This window comes from Sus scrofa, chromosome 4, assembly GCF_000003025.6.
Source record: "Sus scrofa isolate TJ Tabasco breed Duroc chromosome 4, Sscrofa11.1, whole genome shotgun sequence".
NCBI classification, from domain to species: domain Eukaryota; kingdom Metazoa; phylum Chordata; class Mammalia; order Artiodactyla; family Suidae; genus Sus; species Sus scrofa.
The window spans coordinates 92,852,312-92,875,823 of NC_010446.5; the positions used below are offsets into that span (position 1 = coordinate 92,852,312).

The following is a 23,512-nucleotide window of genomic DNA, read 5'->3' on the forward strand; positions in this document are numbered from 1 at the left end:
TACAAAGAATTTTGTTCTTTGCCCACAGCTTCTTACATTAGGCAACTGAGAAAGTATGTTGAAAATCAGAAAGAAAATGTGACTCATTAAATGGAATAGAGACAGAGGGAAGCCACCAAACCAAAGCAGGGCTTAGCCTAGACTTTTTGCAAAGTGGGGCTTGAGTGTCTGACCATAGGCTGGCATGGGTGAGCAGGGCTGATTGGGGCAGATGTGTTACCTGAGGCAAGCACAGAAGAGCACATGAGACCTCCAAGCTGGCTGTGACTTCATGGGGTGGGGGTGCACAACACTATACCAGGCACATCATGGAGTGAGATTGTGTATACATTCATTCTAAAATTATTTATTGACTAGGTACTCTATGTGCTGGGGATAAGATAAAAGAGCTCTTTCTAGACTGCAGGGCCGTCTCCCCAGAACGAATACGCTGGCCAGTGGTCAGCTAGAAACTAATTATTTAGCTCCTCCCTGAGGGTGGGAAGTTAGGGCTCAAGCTTTTCCTCTTCTCTTGCAGCTACCTCCATCATTGTTTCTTCTGCAGCTGAATAGGCTGGCAGGCAGCCTGAAATGGGGACCTGCTCAGAAGACCCCCACCCCTGCTGGGCATCCCGGCTCCTCGGACTCATCAGTCTCTTTCTCAGTGAGTGGCTCAGGCTCCTGGGGAGGGAAGGACATGGGACAGAGCCAACAAAGCAGGGCCCTGACCTCTTGGAGGGCTGTTTAGGCTTTGACGTCTTTGGTGAACAAAAAGGGAGAACAATTCTGTTATGATTTTTCAAATGCAGTGCACTTGCTTTAGAGCCCCAGGGTGAAAGGAAAGAATAAAATGGCCTTTTGGTTGTGGGAAGGGTGAACCTTGAACTGGGACAACTTTGGCTGCAGTAAGGGAACATTTTCCAGGGAAGTAAGGTTGCTTCTGCTTCAATAATAGGGAATATGGGAGAACCTGGAGCTGCCTGGGGAAAAGGATGGAGACAAAGAAGCTAGCCTGTTGGGGCCAGAGGTGTGGGAACAAGGCTCCCCTGGTCTGGGTCCAGAGGGGACCTGATGGCTTCTGCAGCTGTCCTGTAGAGAGTAGAGCCAACGAGAATCCCAAGTCTGAGCTGGAGGAAGCAACTCTAATCCGGGCTCCTTGGGCTTTTCCCAAAGAGGGTGAACATGTACTCCCCACCTGGGTTTGGGGCTCAGCTCCTAGCAAATCACCATGAAGGAGAGAGTCCTTGAAGTCTCCGGTTTATCTCAAAAGAGCTTATGAATTTTGGATTCCACCTCAGTGTTAGCTTTCATTTTAAAGGTTAAAAATGTTAGCTTCAGGTAAAATTCTCTAGGATGATGCCCTCTGTAGATATAAAGCACAGTTTTAGAGCATAGCCCTGGAAACAATGGACCTGTCCATCAATTTGGAAATGGTTGAACAAGATGGGAAGTATCTATACCATAGTGTATTACGATACCCTAAGAATAACCCCTCCAAAATGCACCAATTGGCTGGGAGTTATTTCTAATTTCCATAGGTCAGATGCATGAATTTCTCTTAGTAAAATGCAGAAAACTGTGTATAATAAAATCCTAATTTTTTAAAGGAAACAGTAGCATTTGATATTCAAAAGCATCTATACACCCATGTGTTTATAAGAGTACAGGGGAAATGCAGAAAAAAAATAACAGATTGCTAACAGCGACTAAAATAGAGAAAAGGTTTGAAGGTAAAGGAGAAAAAGTTAAAAGAACAAGTTTTTGGAGTTCTCGTCGTGACTCAGTGGTTAACGAAACTGACTAGTATCCATGAGGACGCAGGTTTGATCCCTATCCTTGCTCAGCGGGTTAAGGATCCCGTGTTGTTGTGGCTGTGGTATAGGCCAGCAGCTGTAGCTCTGATTGGACCCTAGCCTGGGAACTTCCATATGCCATGGGTGCAGCCCTAAAAAGAGAGAAAGACAAAAAAGGGGGGGGGAGGAGTCAGAGAGTGGGAAAGAGAGAAAGAGAGAGAGAGAAATGGTTTGAATTTCATTTTAGGAATGGGACTGTCTGCACCCAGAGAAGGAAAGTGACTTTCTCAAGGTCACACAGGATCTGGAGGAGTGAAAGTGGTTGCCCCCTTAATCCCAACCTCCTCGGTACTGAGTGAGATGGATACCTTCCAGTGGAGACTGGCCAGCCTGGGTGAACTGGAAGAGGCATCATTGGGAGGAATATCACTGCTAAATTGCTCTACATATCGGAGGCGGGGGTGAGGGTGTTGATGCTGTGGGTGAAGAATTCGTCTTTATCATTCTTAAAATCTTTAACTCTTTCCTGGACACAGGTTTGGAAGGAGAAATGGGAAAGGAAGCCTGAGGGTGGGCTCAGTTCACACTGTAAATTCCCACAGACACAGAAGCTGCTGATAGGGAGAGTCCTTGTCCCATGGGACCCCCTCACCCTAGCAAGAACAGCATTGGTGAATGTGTCCCTATGTCTGCCGGCAGAACCTGGAGAAGAAAGAGTTCCTGCCACTATGGGCTCTAGACAGAGACTAGGATAAAGAGGAAACTGCACAAAGAAATATATTTGGGTTGATCGTGAGTTGAGAGGGAAGTACTGTTGGTTTCCTAGTGTGATGATGGGAAAGAGTCTGAAAATGGACAAAATTTTATGTTGATCATTGCATTGTTAATTTTATATTATTTAAATGTATTTCAAATCAGTTTGCTTACAACCACACCTTCCCCTGGCTTTATTCCTTCATCTCGAGGATTAGATCTTTTGTAGATCACAGCTCCTCCCTTCTGCCTCCCTTCTCTTTCTAAGTCTTCTTCCCTCTTCCTCCAGCTGGGCTCCCAGCCCTTCTGGGTGGGTCCTCCCTGCAGTCTGAGGGCTGAGCCTCCTCTCCCCCTGGTCCCCTCGAGTCCCAGCAAGTGGAGGATGTGGCTGGGTTGCTCAGGTGGCCAAAGTCCCTGCCTCGTGAAATCCCACTGAGTGCTGGCTTCCTCTTTCCCAGGAGAGGCACAGTGGAGGGTGAGCCTCCAGTGGCTGCTCATATGCTGGCAATACTGGGAGGGGGAGCTCCTGGGGAGGATGGGGCCGGGGTGGAGAGCTGATGGGCAGCTCCCGCAGGGGAGAAGCACTGGGCAGGGAGGGATAGGCCCTGGCTCCAGGTCTGGCTCTGCCCTGTGTGACCCAGGCCAGGGTCACCCCTGGGGAGCTTCCTCCTCTGTGACAGGAAGGGTCTGGGCAGATCCCTTCAAGTGTTCCCCAGTTGTAATGTTCTGGAATTTGGAGTCCTCTCTGCGGGGACTCCAAAACCTCTGCTAGGTCTCTTCACCCTTTTCTGTCTTATTCCAGTATCCTGACACGGACTGATAGCTAGTGACCCTGCTTAGGGCACCTTCTGGCCATCATCTCCTTCCACATGTGGGTGGAAACATGCCTGCAAACCACACTCTGGAAAGCATGCTACAGCTGTTCCATTTAGAAGCAGCTAACTTAGTCTTCACCAGAGTTTTGCACATGTTCATTTAGCAGAAAATACCAGCTTCTTCCCCCCCTCTTTCCCAGATGGTGACCCTTTCTTACCTCTCCTATTGGGGAGTAACAAAAACATCATTTTGGTCACAGTTAGCCAGTGAAAATCCCTTAAGTATGTGCCACATTGGAGACTGAAATACTGTCCCCCAGTAAATCTTTTTTTTTTTTTTTTTTTTTTTGTCTTTTGGTTGTTGTTGTTGTTGTTGCTATTTCTTGGGCCGCTCCCGCGGCATATGGAGGTTCCCAGGCTAGGGGATGAATCGGAGCTGTAGCCACCAGCCTACGCCAGAGCCACAGCAACGCGGGATCCGAGCCGCGTCTGCAACCTACACCACAGCTCACGGCAACACCGGATCGTTAACCCACTGAGCAAGGGCAGGGACCGAACCCGCAACCTCATGGTTCCTAGTCGGATTCATTAACCACTGCGCCACGACGGGAACTCCCCCCCAGTAAATCTTAAGGCACATTTCCCCCTGCTGGAACGAAGTTTTGTACTTTGAGGCCCAAATTAAATAAAGCACTTATGTGATGTCCTTTTTTGCACAGAAAATTATATATTTAAATGGTAGATTAACTTGGAATGCGATGTTGACTGTATTAAAGAATACTTTTATTTTGCCTATTAATTAATGGGGGAACCAATAGTATACTATAACCAATTCAAAAGAAGAGTCAGACATACAGGTCATTAGCAATGCTAAAATGAATTTAAAAATAATGTCCTGTGTTTATTTGAGTTTCCAGCATTTGTCACTAGATAAATAAAGGCCAGAAAGAAGACACATCAATAGCAGTGCTTACCTTTGGGGAAAAGTGTACTTTTAACTCTTATTTGAAGCAACTTTGTAACCCATTGTTTTCAGTGTGCAAGTAAACTTTTCTAATTACAAACACATGGAGGTCAAACAATATGCTACTAAACAACCAATGAATCACTGAAGAAATCAAAGAGGAAATTTAAAATACCTAGAGACAAATGAAAATGAAAATAAACAATCCAAAACCTATGAAACTCAACAAGAGCAGTTCTAAGGGGGGAGTATATAGTGATACAATCTTATCTCTGAACGAGAAAAAATCTCAAATAAACAACCTAACTTTATACCTAAAGCAGCTAGAGAAAGAACAAACAGAACCCAAAGTTAGTGGAAGGAAAGAAACTGTAAAGATCAGAGCAGAAATAAATGAAATAGAAACTAAAAAAAGAGAGAGAGAAAGAAAAGAAAAGATCAAAGAAACCAAAAACTGGTTCTTTGAAAAGATAAAATTGATAAACCCTTAGCCAGACTCATCAAGAGAAAAAGGAAGAGGGTCTAAATCAATACAATCAGACATGAAAAAGAAGTTACAACGGTCACCGCAGAAATACAAAGGACCATAAGAGACTACCACAGTAACTATACGCTAATAAAATGGACAACCTAGAAGAAATGGACAAATTCTCAGAAAGGTACAATCTCCCGAGACTGAATCAGGAAGAAATAGAAAATATGAACATATCAATTACCAGCAATGAAATTGAATCAGTAATTTTTAAAACTCCCAGCAAACAAAAGTCCAGGACCAGATGGCTTCCCTCTGCCTACACCTTGACAGCAATGCACATCTGCTGTCACAGTCAGTATTTCAGAGCCCAGTGACAAAGGACACCTTAAATACCTCACCCTGGGCTGTGTCCCATCCTCTCTACCTTGGGACAGTCCCAAGCCCTGCATAGAAAGATCTTAAATTTTTCTATATATGAATACGGGCGTGACCTAGTCTCTGCTTCTAGTGAGAGCCAGGAATGGGGCTAAGTACGGCAGGAGGGAGGCAGTCTTGATAAGGAGAATTCAACAAACTAGACAGAGGTCTGTGGCCCTGAAAGGCAGCAGCAAACCCAACCTGCAGGGAAAAAAAGCAGATTGTCCATTTTTCAGGATAGTGTCATTCTGCAGCACATTCCTTCATCCCATTTTGTCCTATCTTGGTCCTCAGAAAGAACAGAAGGTATCATGAGGTATCCTAGAGCCTGTGTCTGAACGGGGAGGTTGGGCTCTGGAGGAAGTGGCCCTGAGGGCAACGTGCCCACTGGTCACAGCTCTGTAGGGAATTGACTGAGCAGAAAGGCCCACTGCAGCCTCTTGGGGACTGGTGCTCTGGCTGGGGAAGTTCTCTCTTGGTGGAGAGACAGCAGAGCTCACAAAATCATCACTTGCTCCCCACATATCCTAATCCCTGGCAGTTAGCCAGGACCTTGTGACCAGTGCTGACCAAAAGGATAAGCAGAGGTCATGCTTCTTCTGGGTAGATGCAGTGAAACCCCTGTCTGACTCTCCTGCCTCCCTTCCCTGCTGTGGGGCTGAGAGCCTGTGAGGACACTGCGGGTTCCATGGGTGCAGCTACAAGGTGTAGAGGCTTCACCATGTGTGACAGGACCCTTCTCTCACCCTCTCATGGGACTTGTGGTGGGGGATGTAAACCCCCCTTGTTCTAAGACCTGAGATATAGTGACTGTTTGTTACACAGCACAGCCTAGCCTGCCCTGACTGACTACTACAATGCCTAGAAGGAGCAGGAAAGGAGAGCAGCCTTCATATTTGTATTAGGTATCTACTTCTGTGTGACCTGTCACCCCAAAACTTAGTGCCTTAAGCACCACCAAGTGTGGTCTCACAGTCTCTGTAGGTCAGCGTCCAGGGGTGGTTCAGCCAGGTCCCCTGGCTCAGGGTCTCCTAGACTGAAGTCAGAGTTTGGTTGGGGCTGCATCAGCTCAAAGGTCAACTGGGCAGGATCTGCTTCCAAGCTTACTTGTGTGATTGCTAATAGGAGGCAATTCCTGTGGCTATTGGACTGAGCACCCCAGTTCCTCCCTGGATGTTGGCCAGAAGCTCCCTCAATTCGTTGCCATATGGGCCTCTCCATAGGGCAGTTGAGGACATGGCAGCTGGATTCCTCAGAGACAGCAAGAAAGAGAGTAAAGGAGAGAGAACATGTGTGTTTGAGAAAGAAAGAAGTCACAGTCTCCTATAAGCTAGTATCACTATATAACATCCATCGTGTGGGCTGTGTTCTGTTCCTTAGAATCCAGTCACTATGTGCAGCCCACACTCCAGGGGAGAGTATTGTGCAAAGATATGAATGGGGGGCCGGGGACCTCTGAAAGACACTTTAGAGGTTCCTCCTACAGTTGAGCATTCATATTGACAGAAACTCTGCTAGAGGCCTTTGATCTCCTTTAATTTCACTGTCATTATCAGGCAAGTAAGAAACAACAGATTGGCAAGTTCAGTCCCTGTTCAAGGTTATATTCCACTAGAACCAGGACTTGATACTGGCAACCACTTCAAATTTATTATACTAGGCTGTCTGTCTAGATCAGTGGATTATATTTGATGGATTTCATTAGAAAGAGGTTTCTATGGTTCTCATCTTTATCCTTGAGGAAATAACATATTTCCTGTTTCCAATGCCCTAGGCGTCTACAGCAGTGGGACCAATAGTGATGGAGGTCCTGGTCCTGGAGTTCAGGATTCTGGAGCTCCTTATCCTCTGCAGGGGATCCGAGGAGGTTCTGTGCTGTTTCCTTTGCCCAAGAATCAAAACGCTGAGCCGGAGGAGGTTGCGTGGGGCTTTGGTCCTGGGTCAGAGTACAGAATCCTGCTGCGAGTCCGTCCTGGGGAAGCTCCAATATGGGTCAACCTCCAGGACAGGTACCAGCAGAGGGTCCATGTGCCCAACATGACGTCCCTGAAGATTGAGAACCTGACCTCCGAGGACAGTGGGCTGTACCGGGCTCGAGGCATCTTCACTGAAGGAGTAGAATTTACCCATGTTTTCCACCTCACTGTCTATGGTACGTGACCTCCCTCACCCCAGTTCCATGCTTTACTTCCTTTTGTGCTAGGAGGGGCACATAGGCCTCATTTTGCCAGATTTCCTTAAAACTCCAACCTTCAGGAGTTCCTCTTGTGGCGCAGTGGTTAACGAATCCAACTAGGAACCATGAGGTTGTGGGTTCGATCCCTGCCCTTGCTCAGTGGGTTAACGATCCAGTGTTGCCATGAGCTGTGGTGTAGGTCACAGACTCGGCTGAGATCCCGCATTGCTGTGGTCCTGGCGTAGGCTGGCAGCTATAGCTCTGATTGGACCCCTAACCTGGGAACCTCCATATGCTGCAGGAGTGGCCCAAGAAATGGCAAAAAGACACACACACACACACAAAAAAAAAAAAAAAAAAAAAAACTCCAACCTTCAGATTCTGTTTTCTCCCCTGATAATAAGGTATGTAAGTTAGCCACAAAAGGAATGTAGAAATGAAATCCACAAGGAGAAAATCAATTCAGTGTTTTGGGAAAGGAAAATGGAAATTTGAGGAAAATGGGAATTTTTGTAATAACATTGTTCTTTTCTGGGTTACCTAATTTCTGTATTAGTTTTCTATCATTACAGTAACAAATTATCATAAACTCTGTGTCTTAAAACAACTCAAATCTATTATCTTACCATTTTGTAGGTCATACGTCAGACACAGTTCCTTCAGGGCCAAATCAGGTATTGGCAGGCAGTGCCTACCTGGCCGCTCAAGGGGAGACTCTATTTCTTACCCTCTCTACATTCATGTGGCTGCCTGCACAGCTGGTATCCTCTCTTCCTCCATCTTTAAATTAGCAGCAGTTGGTCAAGGTCTTCTTACATTGCGTCCCTCTTACTTGCTCTTGCTGAGTGCTTTTATTATGGGTCTGTCACAAATAAACCATATTCAGTGTTGTAGTTAACAATTACAGGGAGTTCCCATTGTGGTTCAGCAGTTAAAACCTGACTAGCATCCATGAGGATGTAGGTTCAACTCCTGGCCTCGATCAGTGGGTTAAAGATCTGGCATTGCCACCAGCTATGGTATAGGTCAAGGATAAGGCTTGGATCCTGCATTGCTGTGGCTGTGGCTGTGGGCAGCAGCTGCAGCTCTGATTTGACCCCTAGCCTGAGAACTTTCATATGCCACAGCTGCGACCCTAAAAGAAAAAAAAAAAAAAAAAAAGCAATGGAAAGAGGTTAGGAAGCCCTTGAAAATGTGGAGTTCTCAAAAAACATAGATATTAAACAATGGAATCTAGAAATTAAATCTAGATAGTAAATACTAAATGTTCATATCAATAAATGGTGGTGACAGAATCAAACAACTGAGGTGCTGTTAGGATGAAGCTAATATTATTTTTCAAAAAACCATTTTATTGAGGTATGATTGACATACAGAGAGCTATACATATTTAATCTATACAACTCAATGAATTTGGATATGAGTATACACTTGTGAAACTGTCATCATAACTTATGCCATAATCAAATTCATGTTTTCCAAAAGTTTACTCCCACCCTCTTTAATTTATTACTATTGTTGTTCTTTTATTTTGTTGGGTAACAGCAAAAAACATAAGATCTACTCTCTGCAAAATTATAAATTATATAGTATTGTTAACTATAGGCACTAGGCCATGCAATAGAGCTCTAGAATTTACTCATACTGTATAACTGAAACCTTGCACCCTTTAACTAATACCTGCCTTTTCCCCCTCCCTCCAGACCCTGACATGGATCATCTACATTTGCTTCTATAAGTTTGATTATTTTAGATTCATCATATAAGTGATATCATGTAGGATTTGTCCTTATCTCTCTAGCTTATTTTACTTAGCATAATGTCTGACTCATCCATGTTGTCAAAAAAGGCAGAATTTCTTTCTTTCTTTTTTTTTTTTTTTTTTTTGGCTTTTGTCTTTTTAGGGCCACACCTGCAGCATATGGAGGTTCCCAGGCTAGGGGTCTAATCAGAGCTGTGGCTGCTGGCCTTTGCCACGGCCACAGCAATGCAGGATCCAAGCCAAGTCTGTGACCTACACCACAGCTCACGGCAATGCCTGATTCTTGACCAACTGAGAGAGGCCAGGGATCGAACCTGCATCCTCATAGATACTAGCCGAGTTCATTAACCACTGAGCCACCAAGGGAACTCCAGGATTTCCTTTTGTAAGGCTGAATAATATGCCAGTTTACCTACATTTCCATCAGCAATGTACAAGGGTCTCATTTTCTCCACATCATCAGCAGCACATATTTTTTTTCTTTTTTTGATAATAGCCTTTACAACAGGTGTTAAGGTGATACTCACTGTGGTTTTGACTTGTATTTTCCTGGTGATTAATGATATTGAGCATTTTTTCAAATACCTGCTGGACATTTTTACATCTTGTGTTGACAAATGTCCATTCAATGCATATGTTCTTTTTTAATAGAATAATTTGGTTTCCTGCTATTCAATTGTATGAGTTTCTTGTGTTTTGAATATTAACCATTTATCAGATATGTGGTTTGCAGATATTGTCTCCCATTCTGTAGATTGCCTTCCCATTCTGTTGATGTTTCTATTGCTGTGCAGAATCTTTTTAGTTTGCTATAATCCCATTGGTTTTGCTTTGTTGCCTATCCTTCAGGTATCATGTCCAAAAAATTACTGCCAATGTGATTGTCAAGATTTTTCCCTTTGTCTTTTTCTAGGAGTTTTACAGTATCAAGTATTACTTGTAGTTGTTTGATCCATTTTGAGTTGATTTTGTGTATTGTATAATATGAGTCCATTTCATTCTTTTGCATGTGAACATTCAGTTTTCCCAATAGCATTTATTGAAAAGACTCTCCTCTCCCCATTGTGAATTCCTGGTGCTCTTGTCCAAATTCAGTTGACCATATATGCATGAGTTTATTTCTAGGCTCTTTATTATATTCCATTAGTCTATGTGTATGTTTTTATCTCTGTACCACACTGTTTTGATTTTATTTATAGCACTATACTATAGTTTGAAGTCAGGAAATGTGATGCCTCCAGTTTTATACCTCCTGTTCTAATTTACTTTGGCTATTTGGGGTCTTTTGTGGTTCCACATGAATTTTAGGATTGTTTTCTTTCTATTTTTGCAAAATTCCATAAGTATTTTCAGACAGTTGCATAGAATCCAAAGACTGTTTTGGATACTATGGACATTTTAACAATATTAATTCTTTGAATTTGTAAACATTTAATATCTTTCCATTTATTTCTGTGTTTTAAAATTTCCATCAATGTCTTATAGTTTTCAGTGTATAGATCTTTCATTTCTTGGTTAAGATTATCCCTAAGTATTTTATTCTTTTTGATTAAAATGTGAGTAGGAGTGTTTTCTTGATTTCCTTTTCAGATAGTTCATTGCTAATGTACAGAAATACAAGTGATTTTGTATATTGATTTTGTATCCTGCAATTTTACTGAATTCATTTCTTAGTTCTAAAAAGATTTTTGTTAAATCTTTAAGTTTTTCTACATAAAAGATCATGCCATTTGTAATTAATGATAATTTCACTTCTTTTTTTTTTTTTTTTTTTTTTTTTTTTTGTCTTTTTGCCATTTCTTGGGCTGCTGCTGCGGCATATGGAGGTTCCCAGGCTAGGGGTCCAATCAGAGCAGTAGCTGCCGGCCTATGCCAGAGTCACAGCAAGGCGGGATCCAAGCCGACTCTGCAACCTACACCACAGCTCATGGCAACACCAGATCCTTAACAAGGCCAGGGATGGAACCCGAAATCTCATGGTTCCTAGTCGGATTTGTTAACCACTGAGCCATGACGGGAACTCCAAATTTCACTTCTTCCTTTCCAATTAGGAATGCCTTTTATTTCTTTTTTCTTGCCAAATATCTGTGCCTAGAACTTCTAGTACTAAGTTGAATAAAAGTGTCGAGTGGGAGTTCCCATCGTGGCGCAATGGTTAACGAATCCGACTAGGAACCATGAGGTTGCGGGTTCGATCCCTGCCCTTGCTCAGTGGGTTAACAATCCGGCGTTGCCGTGAGCTGTGGTGTAGGTCGCAGACGCAGCTCGGATCCCGAGTTGCTGTGGCTCTGGCGGAGGCTGGCAGCTACAGCTCCGATTCGACCCCTAGCCTGGGAACCTCCATATGCCACGAGAGCAGCCCAAGAAATGGCAAAAAGACCAAAAAAAAAAAAAAAAAATAGTTTCAAGTGGACACACTTGCCTTATCCCTAATTTTAATTTTAGAGGGAAAAACTTTCCATATTTCACCATGGAGTATAATGTTAGCTGTGGGCTTTCTATGTGACCTTTATTGTGTTAAGATAAGCACCTTCTATTCTTAATTTGTTGTGAGTTTTTATCATGAAAGACTATAGATTTTTTTTTGTCATATGCCTTTCCTATATCTATTGAATGATCTTGTGACTTTGCCCTTCATTCTGTCAGTGTGGTTATCACATTATTGATTTGCATACATTGAACCACATTGTATCTTTGGTTTAAATGCCACTTGATCATGGTGTGTGATCCTTTTAATGTGTGGTATTGAATTCAGTTTGCTAGTATTTTGTTAAGGATTTTGCATTTATGTTCATCTGGGATATTGGCCTATCATTTTGTGTGTGTGGTGTTTTTTTTTTTTTGTTTTTTTTTTTTTTTTTTTTTTTTTTTTTTGTCTTTTTGTTGTTGTTGTTGTTGTTGCTATTGCTATCTCTTGGGCCGCTTCCGCGGCATATGGAGGTTCCCAGGCTAGGGGTTGAATCGGAGCTGTAGCCACCGGCCTACGCCAGAGCCACAGCAACGCGGGATCCGAGCCGCGTCTGCAACCTACACCACAGCTCACGGCAACGCCAGATCGTTAACCCACTGAGCAAGGGCAACGCCCGATCGTTAACCCACTGAGCAAGGGCAGGGACCGAACCTGCAACCTCATGGTTCCCAGTCGGATTCGTTAACCACTGCGCCACAACGGGAACTCCTGTGTGTGGTGTTTTAATCTGACTTTAGTATCAGAGTATGCCAACGTCATTAGATGGGTTTGATGGTGTTCCCTCTTCTATTTTGGGAGGAGAATTAAGAAAGATTAGATTAGGAGTTCCTAATCTAATCTTCCAACAGGATTGGGGGCTTCTCTGCAGTGCCAGGATGAAGGTTCAATCACTGGCCCAGACCAGCAGGTTAAAGATCTGACATTGCTGCAGCTGTGGCTTAGGTCACAACTGCAACTCAGATCCGATCCCTGGCCCAGGAACTCCATGTGCTGTAGGGTAGCCAAAAATGAGGGGGAGGAGGGGAGGGAGAGTTTGATTAATTCTTCTTTAACTGTTCAATAGAATTCACCCATGACTCCAACTGACCCTGGGCTTTTCTTTATTGGGGGTTTTTAATTGATTCAACCCCTTTTCTATTTTTGCTCTGTTCAAACTTTCTATTTCTTCTTGATTCAGCCTTGTTAGTTTTATGTTTCTAAGAAGTTATCAATTTCTTATGCAAGTATTGGACAATATTGGAAAATATCAAAATGGACAATTTGATGATGTATAATTGTTCATAATAGTTTCTTATGATCCCTTTCATTTCAGTAGCATCAGTTATAATGTCTCATTTGCTGATTTTCTTTGATTCTTTTTTCTTTTTTCTTTTTTAAATTTTATTATAGTTGATTTACAATGTTCTGTCAATCTCTGCTGTACAGAAAAGTGACCCCTCATAAATATATACACATTCTTTTTCTCACATTATCTTCCCTTGTGTTCCATCACAAATGACTAGATATAGTTCCCTGTGCTACACAGCAGGATCTCATTACTTATCCAATCCAAATGCAATACTTTGCATCTACTAACCCCAAACTCCCAGTCCACCCAACTCCCTCCCCCTCCCCCTTGGCAACCAAAAGTCTGTTCTCCCTTCCATGAGTTTTGTTTCTTTTCTATAAATAGGTTCATTTGTGACATATGTATTAATCTTATTAAGAGCTTGTCAATTTGTTTATCTTTTCAACAAACAAACTCTTAGGTTCACTGAATTTTTTATTATCTTTCTACTCTTTTATTTTGTTCATTTCTGCCTAATCTTTATTGTTTTCTTCCTCCTGCTAGCTTTGGGCTTAATTTGTTCTTTGTTCCCTAGTTCTTTGAGGTGTAAATTTAGGTTTTTCATTTGAGATATTTCTTATTTTTTAATGTAAATGTTTATCACTATAACCTTTTCTCTTAGTACTTCTTTTACTGCCTTTCATAAGGCTTATTTTTTTTTCTTTTTCTTAGAAAAGAATGTGTATTCTGCTGCTGTTGGGTATAATATTCTATATATGTTGGTTAGGTCCATTTGTTCTACAGTGTTGTTCAAGTCTGCTATTCTCTTGATATTCTATCTGAATGTTCTATTTATTACAGAAAACAAAGTATTCAAGTCTACTATCATTGTGTTGCTGTCTATTTCTTTTGTCTGTGGATGTTTTCTTTATATATTTAGGTTCTACAATATTGGGTGCATAAATATTTATCACTGTTACATCTTCCTGTTAAATTGACCTTTTTATCATTATATAATGATCTTCTTTGTCTTTAGTTACAGTTTTTTTATTAAAGTCTATTTTGTCTAAGTATAGACTCCCTGCTCAGTTTTAGTTAGCATTTATTTGTATGAAATATATTTTCCATCTATTCATGTTTAGCCTATGTATGCCCTTAAATCTAAAGTGAATCTTTTGTCGACAGTATATAATCAAATCTTGTTGTATTCATTCAGCCATTCCATGTCTTTTGTTTGGAAAAGTTAATTCATTTACATTTAAAGTAAACTATTGATTGTAAGGACTTAGAATTGTAATTTTGTTATTTATTTTCTGACTGTTTTATAGTTCTTCTGTTCTTTTCTTCTTCCCTTTGTGATTTAATGATTTTTCTGTATTAATATGCTCTAAATTCCTTTTTCCTTTTTTGGGGGGGTTATGAAACTTTAATGAGAAAAATATATAATACTGAGCTCAAGGACACTGTGTTTGATGTGGCACTGGGCCAAGGGTTGGGGATACACAGAACAGAACCCATGAACAAGAGATATGTAAACAATGGAAGCAAAGATGTGCACAGTCACAGAATGAAAAACTGGTGCCTGGAATGGTTTTAAGTCTTGGTTTCCTCATCAGTCATCAGTGTGTTGGGGATCCCACAACTGGTGGGAAATAGACATCCAGACTCTGGACACTACAGGGTCCAACATATCTACCTCCAAACAGCACATGGTGCATCTTCCCCAGAAATTCTCATCATGCTCATATGCCTAAATTGGCTCTTGGGCACATCAACCAGATGCAAGGTGTCAGCTACCTCCAGAAGCACTGCCTACTCTACTTTGGGTATTGTCCATGCCACAAAGTCAAAGTTGAACTCCACAGAGCTGATGCAGACCTCGGTGACTTGGAGGCATAGGGAGAAGCCACGGGTCCCCACCCCAACTGCACAGGCAAGCTCAGCGGGTTGTGGATGAGCAACTTTATGTCACCAAGACAGGCTCTCACCAACCCAGAACCCATCTTTTTATTTTGTGTATCTTTTTAAGTATATTCTTTGTGGTTACCATGAGGCTTACATAAAATATCTTATAGTCACAACAGTCCATTTTAAACAAACAATTTAATTTCAATCACATACACAAACTCTACCCTTTTACTTCTACCCCCACACCTATGCTACCATTTCACAACTTATATCTTTTATATTTTGTACCCATTAACATGTTTCTATTATAGTTATTCTTTTTTTTTTTTTTTTGTCTTTTTGTCTTTTAGGGCCACACCTGTGGCATATGGAGGTTCCCAGGCTAGGGGTCCAATCAGAGCTATAGCTGCCGGCCTACACCACAGCCACAGCACCGCAGGATCCGAGCCATGTCTGTGACCTACACCACAGTTCATGGCAACACCAGATCCTTAACCCATTGAGCAAGGCCAGGAATTGAACCCACGTCCTCATGGATGCTAGTCGAGTTCACTAACCATTGAGCCACAACAGGAACTCCTCTATTATAGTTATTCTTAACCCCTTTGTTTTTTAAATTTTCTGTTAAGGTTAAAGGTAATTTATGCACCAAATTACATAATATTATTATAATAGCTCATATTGCATTTGTCTGTGTTGCCAGTGAGATTTATACTTTCATTTGACTTTGTATATTTTTAGCATCTTTTCATTTCAACATGAAGACCTCGCTTTAGCATTTCTTCTAAGACAGATTTAGTGATGAAAAACTAAATCTGACTAGGAACCATGAGGTTACGTGTTCAATCCCTGGCCTCACTCATTGGGTTAAGGGTCTGGCTTTGCCATGAGCTGTAGTGTAGGTCTCAGACACAGCTCAGATCCGATGTTGCTGTGGCTGTGGTATAGGCTGACAGCTGTAACTCCGATTGAACCCCTAGCCTGGGAACCTCCATATGCTGCGGGTGTGGACCTAAAAGAAAAAAAAAATCTCATATTGCTCCAAATTTCATTTAGTTCTCTGTGTTCTAGCTCACTAAGCTTTGTTAGGCATTTTGTAGATCTCAATTTCTTTGACGTTGGTTATTGCAGCTTTATTTTTTCCTTTCCTGTTGTCATGTTTCCCTGATTCTTCATGCTCCTTGTAGGCTTGCATTGATGTCTGTGCATTTGAATAAGCAGTTACCTTCCAGTCTTGAAGGACCAGCTTTGGGAGAAAAATACATCCACCTGAAACTGCAGGAAGATTTGAGGCTTCAGCTGCAGGGGAATGTGGGTTGCTGACAGCAGGGTTGCATTGGTCACCATCAGTGGGGATATGTGAGACATGAACTGCAGGGACATGTGTCCCAGGTTCTTTGAGTCCCTGCCACATATCTATGTTCTAAGCTACCCACAGACCACCCAGCCGTACTGATTTCCTCACTGTTCTGGATGCAGCAAGACAGAAGCAGACACCCAGGCAGTGCCCCCCAATTCTGCAGAAGCTGGACATTAACTTCATCCTCTGTTTCCCCTGTGGGAAAAGCCACAGGCTAGGGGTACATAAATCTTTCAATCTTAGTCCTGCTGGCATGGAGTTAAGGTGATGAGGTAAATCGAAGCTACTCTTCTTACTATTACCCTGTGGCTGATCTAGAATTTTGTGGTCCACTAGCCTGCTAGAACCTTCCAACTGGGTTCAAGTGCTCTCACAAAGCCATTTCTGTCTGTGTGTAGTTGTTAAATCACAAAGCCTGCTGTCTTCTTGGCACCACTGCCTTCTTTCACTTTTTAGGATGCTTGTGATTACATTTTGCTCATCCAGATATTCAGAATCTCTGATTAGCAACCTTAATTCTATCTGCTGCCTTAATTCTCCTTTTCCTATAGAGTAACATAGTCACAGGCTCCAAGAATTAGGACATGAACATCTTTGAGAGACCGTTATTCTCCATCACAATTTTGAAATCCAAGTGTAGTTAATTCCCCCAAACCCTGTCTTCTCACTCTGAACCAACTCATTACCAGTCTCATTCAGAAAAGACACTACAAATCCAATTCTTAAAGGCCACATACATATGGGAGGAAGTTTACACTGCATCACTTATTAAGGAACCCACTTAGTGAATTCTCTTTCTCTAAAGTCCCTCTTTGCATAGGGAAACATCCTTCTATGGAGAAAGTGGCTTTTAGGTCCTCAGGTGATTCCTAAGGCCAGCTTGTAAATCTGTTACTTCACTTCCTGTCTATACCACAAATTGACTGGTATGTTCTAACCACACTTGAAGTTGTCATTCTTAGATGTTACCATACATCTCCCACAAATATCTCCACTTTTGGAAGCATGGGGTGTTTCTCTGGCCTCCCAGAGGTGACCAGATATGCTTCCAGATATAAGGGCTGTGTTGTCTCAGGCTTAATCTCAGCAGGAGACACAGGGCAAGGGCCATGGACCAGAACAAGCCTTTCTACCCCAAGCTTCCTCCTAAGTGTTTTCTGGGGAAAATTCCAATTTTGAGAAGATGGAATCCAGATTGTATTTTCTTATGGACGATCTTTTTTTTTTTTTTTTTTCTCTTTAGGGCCACATCCATGGCATGTGGAAGTTCCCAGGCTAGGGATCAAATGGGAGCTACAGCTGCCAGCCTACACCACAGCCACAGCAACGAGAAATTTGAGCCACATCTGTGACCTACACTGCATCTCACGGCAACGTCAGATCCCCAAGTCACTGTGCAAAGCCAGGAATCAAATCTGCATCCTCATGGATACTAGTCAGATTCGTTCCTGCTGCACCATCATGGGAACTCCCTCTTAAGGATGATTTTTAAGGCTTGTTAAATCTATTGAAATCACTTAGGGCTTAACCCAGTGTTTCCCTTCCTTGTCTTTTGCTGAATATTTAGCTTTAGGAAAATTGTATTTTAAATATAAAATGCACCCTATTTCCTTATAAGGCTTTCTTATAAACCTGGGCTTCATTGAAGAAATGGGTACTAAACTGCGATATAATATTCCCCATACATCTGAAGTTTCATTCTTCTACTGTTTCCTACCCCAGAGCCTATACCCAGTCCTGAGATTCTGGCTGGGCCACGATCCATCACACCAGGCTGGTGCAATGTCACCCTGGAGTGTGGGCCCAGAGGAGCCACAAAGGACCTGAATGTGACCTGGAAGAGGGAGTACATCCCTGAGGAGCTGGAGCAGACAGGGACACTGGGACCTGCCTCAAACTCCCACACCCTGGCTGTGAGGCTGCCCCTGAGTCAGCCCTACTCCAGTATCACCTGCGTGGTCAGCAACCAGATGGACCAGAAAACTGCTACCGTAGGTCTTGGGGAAGTCTGTGCCCATGGTGAGTGCAACCTACCAGAGGGGAGGGCACTTTTAGAGCTCAGATAGTACTGGGGTCTAAGAGCTCAGGGTTTTCTTTCTGCCCTTTTATTAGCACTACATTCCACCTGGTCACTCCATACAGGAGACTGAGACATAAGTTCAACTTATTTTGCTCTTGAATGTCTCTCACATCCATGATCTACTCTAACCCCCTTTCCCTGGCTAGCCTTCCAATACTTCTCCCTCCTCCCATTCAGTGTTCATTGTGCATTCAGCATGGTCTTTTGGAAACTAATCATATTGGGTCTTTTGTGCCTTTTCCTCAAGTCTGACCTCCACAACTTCCTGCAGGATTCAGGGCTCAGACATTCCTCTGCCCACATTTCTGGTCTCACATACTCAACACTGAATTGCTTGCTTATAGTTTCCAGAACTTGCCCTGCTAGTACAAGCTTTTATGCCTCTGGACATGCTGTTGCCGCTACCCTCAGCCCTTCTTCACTCAGTGTCCTTGACTTAACTGTCTTATTCTTTATAGAGGATTTTCTTCAGTCACTTCAGATCTGTGGGCATGTGAACACACACTCACACATGGCTCTGCCCTAAGAAGGGGACCATGATTGGTTTAAAATCTGCCGTTGCTCTCCTGAAATTTTAATACTTTCTCTTTTTTCGTCTTTTTTTTTTTTTTTTTTTTTGCCTTTTCTATGGCCGCTTCCACAGCATATGGAGGATCCCAGGCTAGGGGTCTAATCGGAGCTGTAGCCACCGGCCTACACCTCAGCCACAGCAACGCGGGATCTGAGCCACGTCTGCAACCTACACCACAGTTCATGGCAACGCCAGATCCTTAACCCACTGAGCAAGGCCAGGGATGGAACCCGAAACCTCATGGTTCCTAGTCAGATTCATTAACCACTGAGCCACGACGGGAAATCCGACACGGCCATTTCCTGATTGCAGTGCTCCTCCCTCCTGGAATACTATGCCCATCCAGAGTATCTGGTAAACCCTTACTCATTCCTCAAAGTCAGTTTAAGCATCACCCCTTTGCCAGGCCCTCCCTGAAGACCTCTGGGTAAGGAGCAAACCTCTAGTTCACTGCAATCCCACTGGCTGGCAGACTTTAGTATTTTCTCAGTCTTCCCTTTGAGTGGCCACATCTTGTTCATCTCAGTATTCCTGACACCCAGCAGGAACTCAGGATATGGTTGAATGAACCTGCCATACTCTTCCCTCTTCAGCTTCTGAACCAGATTCTTTCAGACCTCTCAACCTGCTCAACCTCTCTATCTTCCCTTGGCAATGGGCATGTCAGAGTCTCTCTTGACCTTAACTCATTTGCTGTCTATGTGTAAGAAAAACAGGTTCTCAAGGACTGCCCATTGCTGGCTCCCTAGGAGCCATTGTGGTTCTGCTGCTGATCCTGGGATCTGGACTGTGTTTTTGGAAGAAATGTGGAAAGAAGAAGATAGAGATGAGAAGAGGCAGGTTGCACTTTTCCTCCCATACCCGGATACCACTTTTTCCTCACTGGACCCTTGACAGCCTTTCTCCTGCATTTTTCTACCTGGGGAATGTCCCCGTAGAGGGTGGGTATGGCCATATGGTTTAGTGGGGGAGGGTACAGATGTCCATAGTCCAGATTCAAGCTCCACTCTGCCCATCACTCAGGTGCAGGATCACCAGAGGACCAAAAAGATGATGACAGCATCCAGTATGTGGAGCTGAACCAGCAGGAATCTCAAGAGGGCTTGTACATGGTAAGACTTGGAAGCTGTGCTCACTTAGGCCTGGGTTTGTCAAATTCAGTCCTTGCTGTTTCTGTCCTTACTGCCTCTTTAACTCTTTCTGGACAACCAACAATAGTAACTAAGAAAGTTTTTATCTGAAGCCAAAGTAGTACTGGGCACTTGGGGGAAATTCATAAGCATTGCATGTCGGCAGCATTGGTTCTATGCTGGTCCTTCTAGGGTTCCTGCTGTTTCAGGAACACTTTGTCTTGCATTTACAGGGTGTCAGTGAACAACATTCAGGGCCTCTCACTACTATCTACAGTGAAGTCTGTAAGCCAGGCCATGCTATGAAGATAATTTAATTGGAGGAAACAGAAGAATCGGCGCTCCTAGGAGTTTGATCCCTGCAGACACCTGCCTCTTCCAGCTCTGGTCCAGCTCCAGCTGCCTTTGGTCTGGTTTACCCTGATGCTCACGGCTGACTCTGGGAATATGTAGCCTTATCACTTCCTCTAGCACCTCCTTAAGCTCTGTTCCCTCTCAGGATCCTCACACCTGCAAATTGAGTGCCTCTTCTCTGTCCAGACCCCTCTTCTCCTGAAGCTTCCCAAAGAGGACCTTCCTGACTGTGCACGTGTTGACCCCTACAGCCTCTGCCGCGTGGCTGGTGTGTGTCTTTCTGAGAACACGAGCCCAGGCATGGGGACTATGTGGAAGTTTTGTCCACACCACAGAGAAGGTAATTATTAACCAAGAAAATTATTAACTGGTGCTGGATGCTGAGTCAGGAGTCCATGGAGGCAGCATGGGCAGGTGAGAGCCCATAAAGGGACTGGCCCAAGGATTCTTTTACAGCTTGTGTAAGGCAAAGGATGGGTGTGGGGCCATGTGCGTGCTTGTTTTGGGAAGAGAATCTAGTGCACATTATGCACCTTCTTCCTGGACCCCAGTATTAACCTAGCCTTCGGCCTCAGCCTTGGCCCATGGGCCCAAAACCCACCTTTACAGTGGGGAGAGAGGAGTTCCCATTGTGGCGCAACAGAAGAAATCTGACTAGGAACCATGAGGTCAAGAGTTCCATCCCTGGCCTCGCTCACTGGGTTAAGGACCTGGTGTTGCCGTGCTGTGGGTAAGTTGCAGATGCAGCTCAGATCCTCTGTTGCTGTGGCTGTGGCATAGGCCGGCAACTGTAGCTCTGATTCAGCCACTAGCCTGGGAACCTCCATGTGCCATGGGCATGGCCCTAAAAAGCAAAAAAATTAAAAAATTTTTTAAAAAGTGGGAAGAGGAATTTGTACTATTTCAGGCCCTTCTAAGCCTTATGTTTCTCAGAGAATAACCCCAAAACCCCAAAGTTGGGAGTCGTGTTCCTATGAAAACAGCCTCAGCCCTTCCCTGTGTGGAATAGCGGTACTTAGTCATCATAATGGAAGTGTAATATCCCCCCACCCCCTCCCTTTGATGAAGCTTCCATTGGATGGGAAGGGGTGAAGTTTGTGGGATGGTCTGAACCAGCCCTCTCCAGGCTTGTTTATTGAACTTCTCCCCGCCTCCAGCCCTGCGGGTCTCAGATTCTAGGTCAGCCTCTTCTTTCCTCTCTCACATCCCTCTACCTGGCATGATGGTTTTCATTCCCTGTTCCTTGTTCCCATTGCTATCTGTTGGAATCCCACCATCCTGCCCAAAGCCCCCTTCCAAACCACGTGTTCCATGGAACCTATCTGGTTCCTAAAGGTTTAGAAATGGTCTCTCCCAATTCTGACCTTTTCTAATACCTTAACCATGAGTAAGGTACCTGCTACAGTCTTCCCTGGACTGGTCATGAGTCTTCCCTGCAGGACTCACCCGGGGCTCCCTCTGGAGAATGCTGGGGCTGTATGAAGCCAATGCCAAGAGGACAAGCACCACCCCCTATAAAAGGTCTGGACAACACTTCTTCCCAACTCCTGAGGGACTCGCAGACTGAAACCCAGAGCATAGAGACTTCTGAAGGTCTTTCTGGTGGTGAGTCCACATGGAAGCAAAAATGGACATGATGACCTCCAGTGACCTGCCTGGCCCAGAGGGCTGAGGTGAGGACTTCCCCACCCCACCACCAGCTTCACACTGATGTTTCAGCTGCACCACAATGTGGGGGAGATCTTCCCCTCCCTGAGCGTCCTCAGGTCCTAGAAGCCCCTGCTTCCTGCCTTGGGTCACAGATCTTGGGTCACAAGTGGGTTTAATCTAGGACCATGAGCTGCTATGGCTTGTCTGATGACCCAGATTCCTGGGTCAGTTGGTTTCCTTCCTTGCTCAGTTCCACTTGGCCAACTCATATCTGCCTTCAGACTGTCTAAACATGGTCCCTGCCAAGGGCCTGGACATTATGAAGCAATGCTAGGAGCCTCCTGGATGATAGATGGGTGAGAGTGGAGGTGGACGAATCTATAATAGGACTCCATTCCTGGTTTCCAGTCCCTCAGGTGGAGCAAAAAACTGAGGGAGAGATAGGCACCATGGCCTCATAGACTTCCCAGGTAACTGGTCATGGCTGTGTCTTAATGCCAATATGCCCAAGAGCATTATAAGATGTGACCATCCAGTAGCCAGTACCACCTCACCACAATCAGAAAAAAATAAAATAAAATGAAGGGACCTGGGTTTTCTGAACCTATAACAAACTAAGTTTTGTCCCAGGCACTTTGGAAATATTATTCTTCTAATTTGTACAAGGACCTTCTAGAGTTAGTATTATTATTCCCCCTTTTGCAGAACAGAAAACTGACATCCTAAACTAGTTGGTGGCAGAGCAAAGTCTTCATCCAACAAAGGTCATACCTTACCCTTCACCATTTAGTCACTGACGACCTTGGAATCCTAGTGTATTCAGATGGGATTATCCTCCATTTGTTCCTCTCCCAAGGATAGTAGGCTCTGACTGAGGTGTCTCAGTATTTCCATTGATATGGAGCAGATGGTGGTTCAAAAGGAACTACTCCTTAAATAGACAGTGGGGCCTTGGTGGGTGAGACATAGAATGAGAGACCTTGACTTTTGATGCAGATGAGACATTTCAAAAGGAGATGTTTCCCCCTCTTGGGTCTTTGTCCAAGGCCTTCTTTTCCATGTAAGATGGTTGTAGGTGTCATCACCATCTTCAATCCAGTGTTATTTGCAGTGTTATTCATAAAATCATTCAACATTCAATAGGCTTTCCATGAGTCTTTCATTTAGACCTTAAACAATTCTGTGAGCAGAGATCCCTATTACACAGATGAAGAGATAAAATCTAGAGATGGGAAGTACTCCCAAGGCTTTCTCCTGGGTGTAGATAGTGGGGGCATGATTTGGACCACAGAGGATCATAACTTCATTCAATTTTTGACTCCTTCTTCTCCCTCATCCCAGATACCTAACCAATCACCATGTGCAATTGAGCTAATCTTCATTAAGCTTCTTGCAGTCCATCCTCCTCTTATTTTTTATCCCTATTGTCTACCTAAAATATCTACTGCTTACAGGACATCTTCACTTGGATGTCTAACATGTCTTAATTTGAACTTCTTGGAGTTCCTGATGTGGCGCGTCGGAAACGAATCCGACTAGGAACCATGGGGTTGCGGGTTCGATCCCTGTCCTTGCTCAGTGGGTTAAG

The 23,512-nt window shown here is 43.7% G+C and overlaps 1 protein-coding gene across 3 annotated transcripts; it reads left to right on the top strand.

The window, feature by feature from the left end:
- Positions 517-23,512, top strand: LOC102162420 (SLAM family member 9-like). 3 transcript variants are annotated; one of them, XR_002343396.1, is made up of 7 exons: positions 517-643; positions 6,971-7,348; positions 17,862-18,158; positions 19,507-19,731; positions 19,814-19,902; positions 20,154-20,688; positions 21,714-23,512. XR_002343396.1 is itself a non-coding variant. In XM_021089631.1 (6 exons), exons 1-6 carry the CDS (start codon positions 571-573, stop codon positions 20,235-20,237), a joined length of 1,146 nt encoding a protein of 381 aa, XP_020945290.1. In that variant the 5' UTR covers positions 517-570; the 3' UTR covers positions 20,238-20,994. The 3 variants fall into 3 exon arrangements, 2 of the variants coding, with proteins under 2 accessions (XP_020945290.1, XP_020945291.1); XM_021089631.1 differs by lacking the exon at positions 21,714-23,512 and having other exon boundaries at positions 20,154-20,994; XM_021089632.1 differs by lacking the exon at positions 21,714-23,512 and having other exon boundaries at positions 19,507-19,626; positions 20,154-20,994.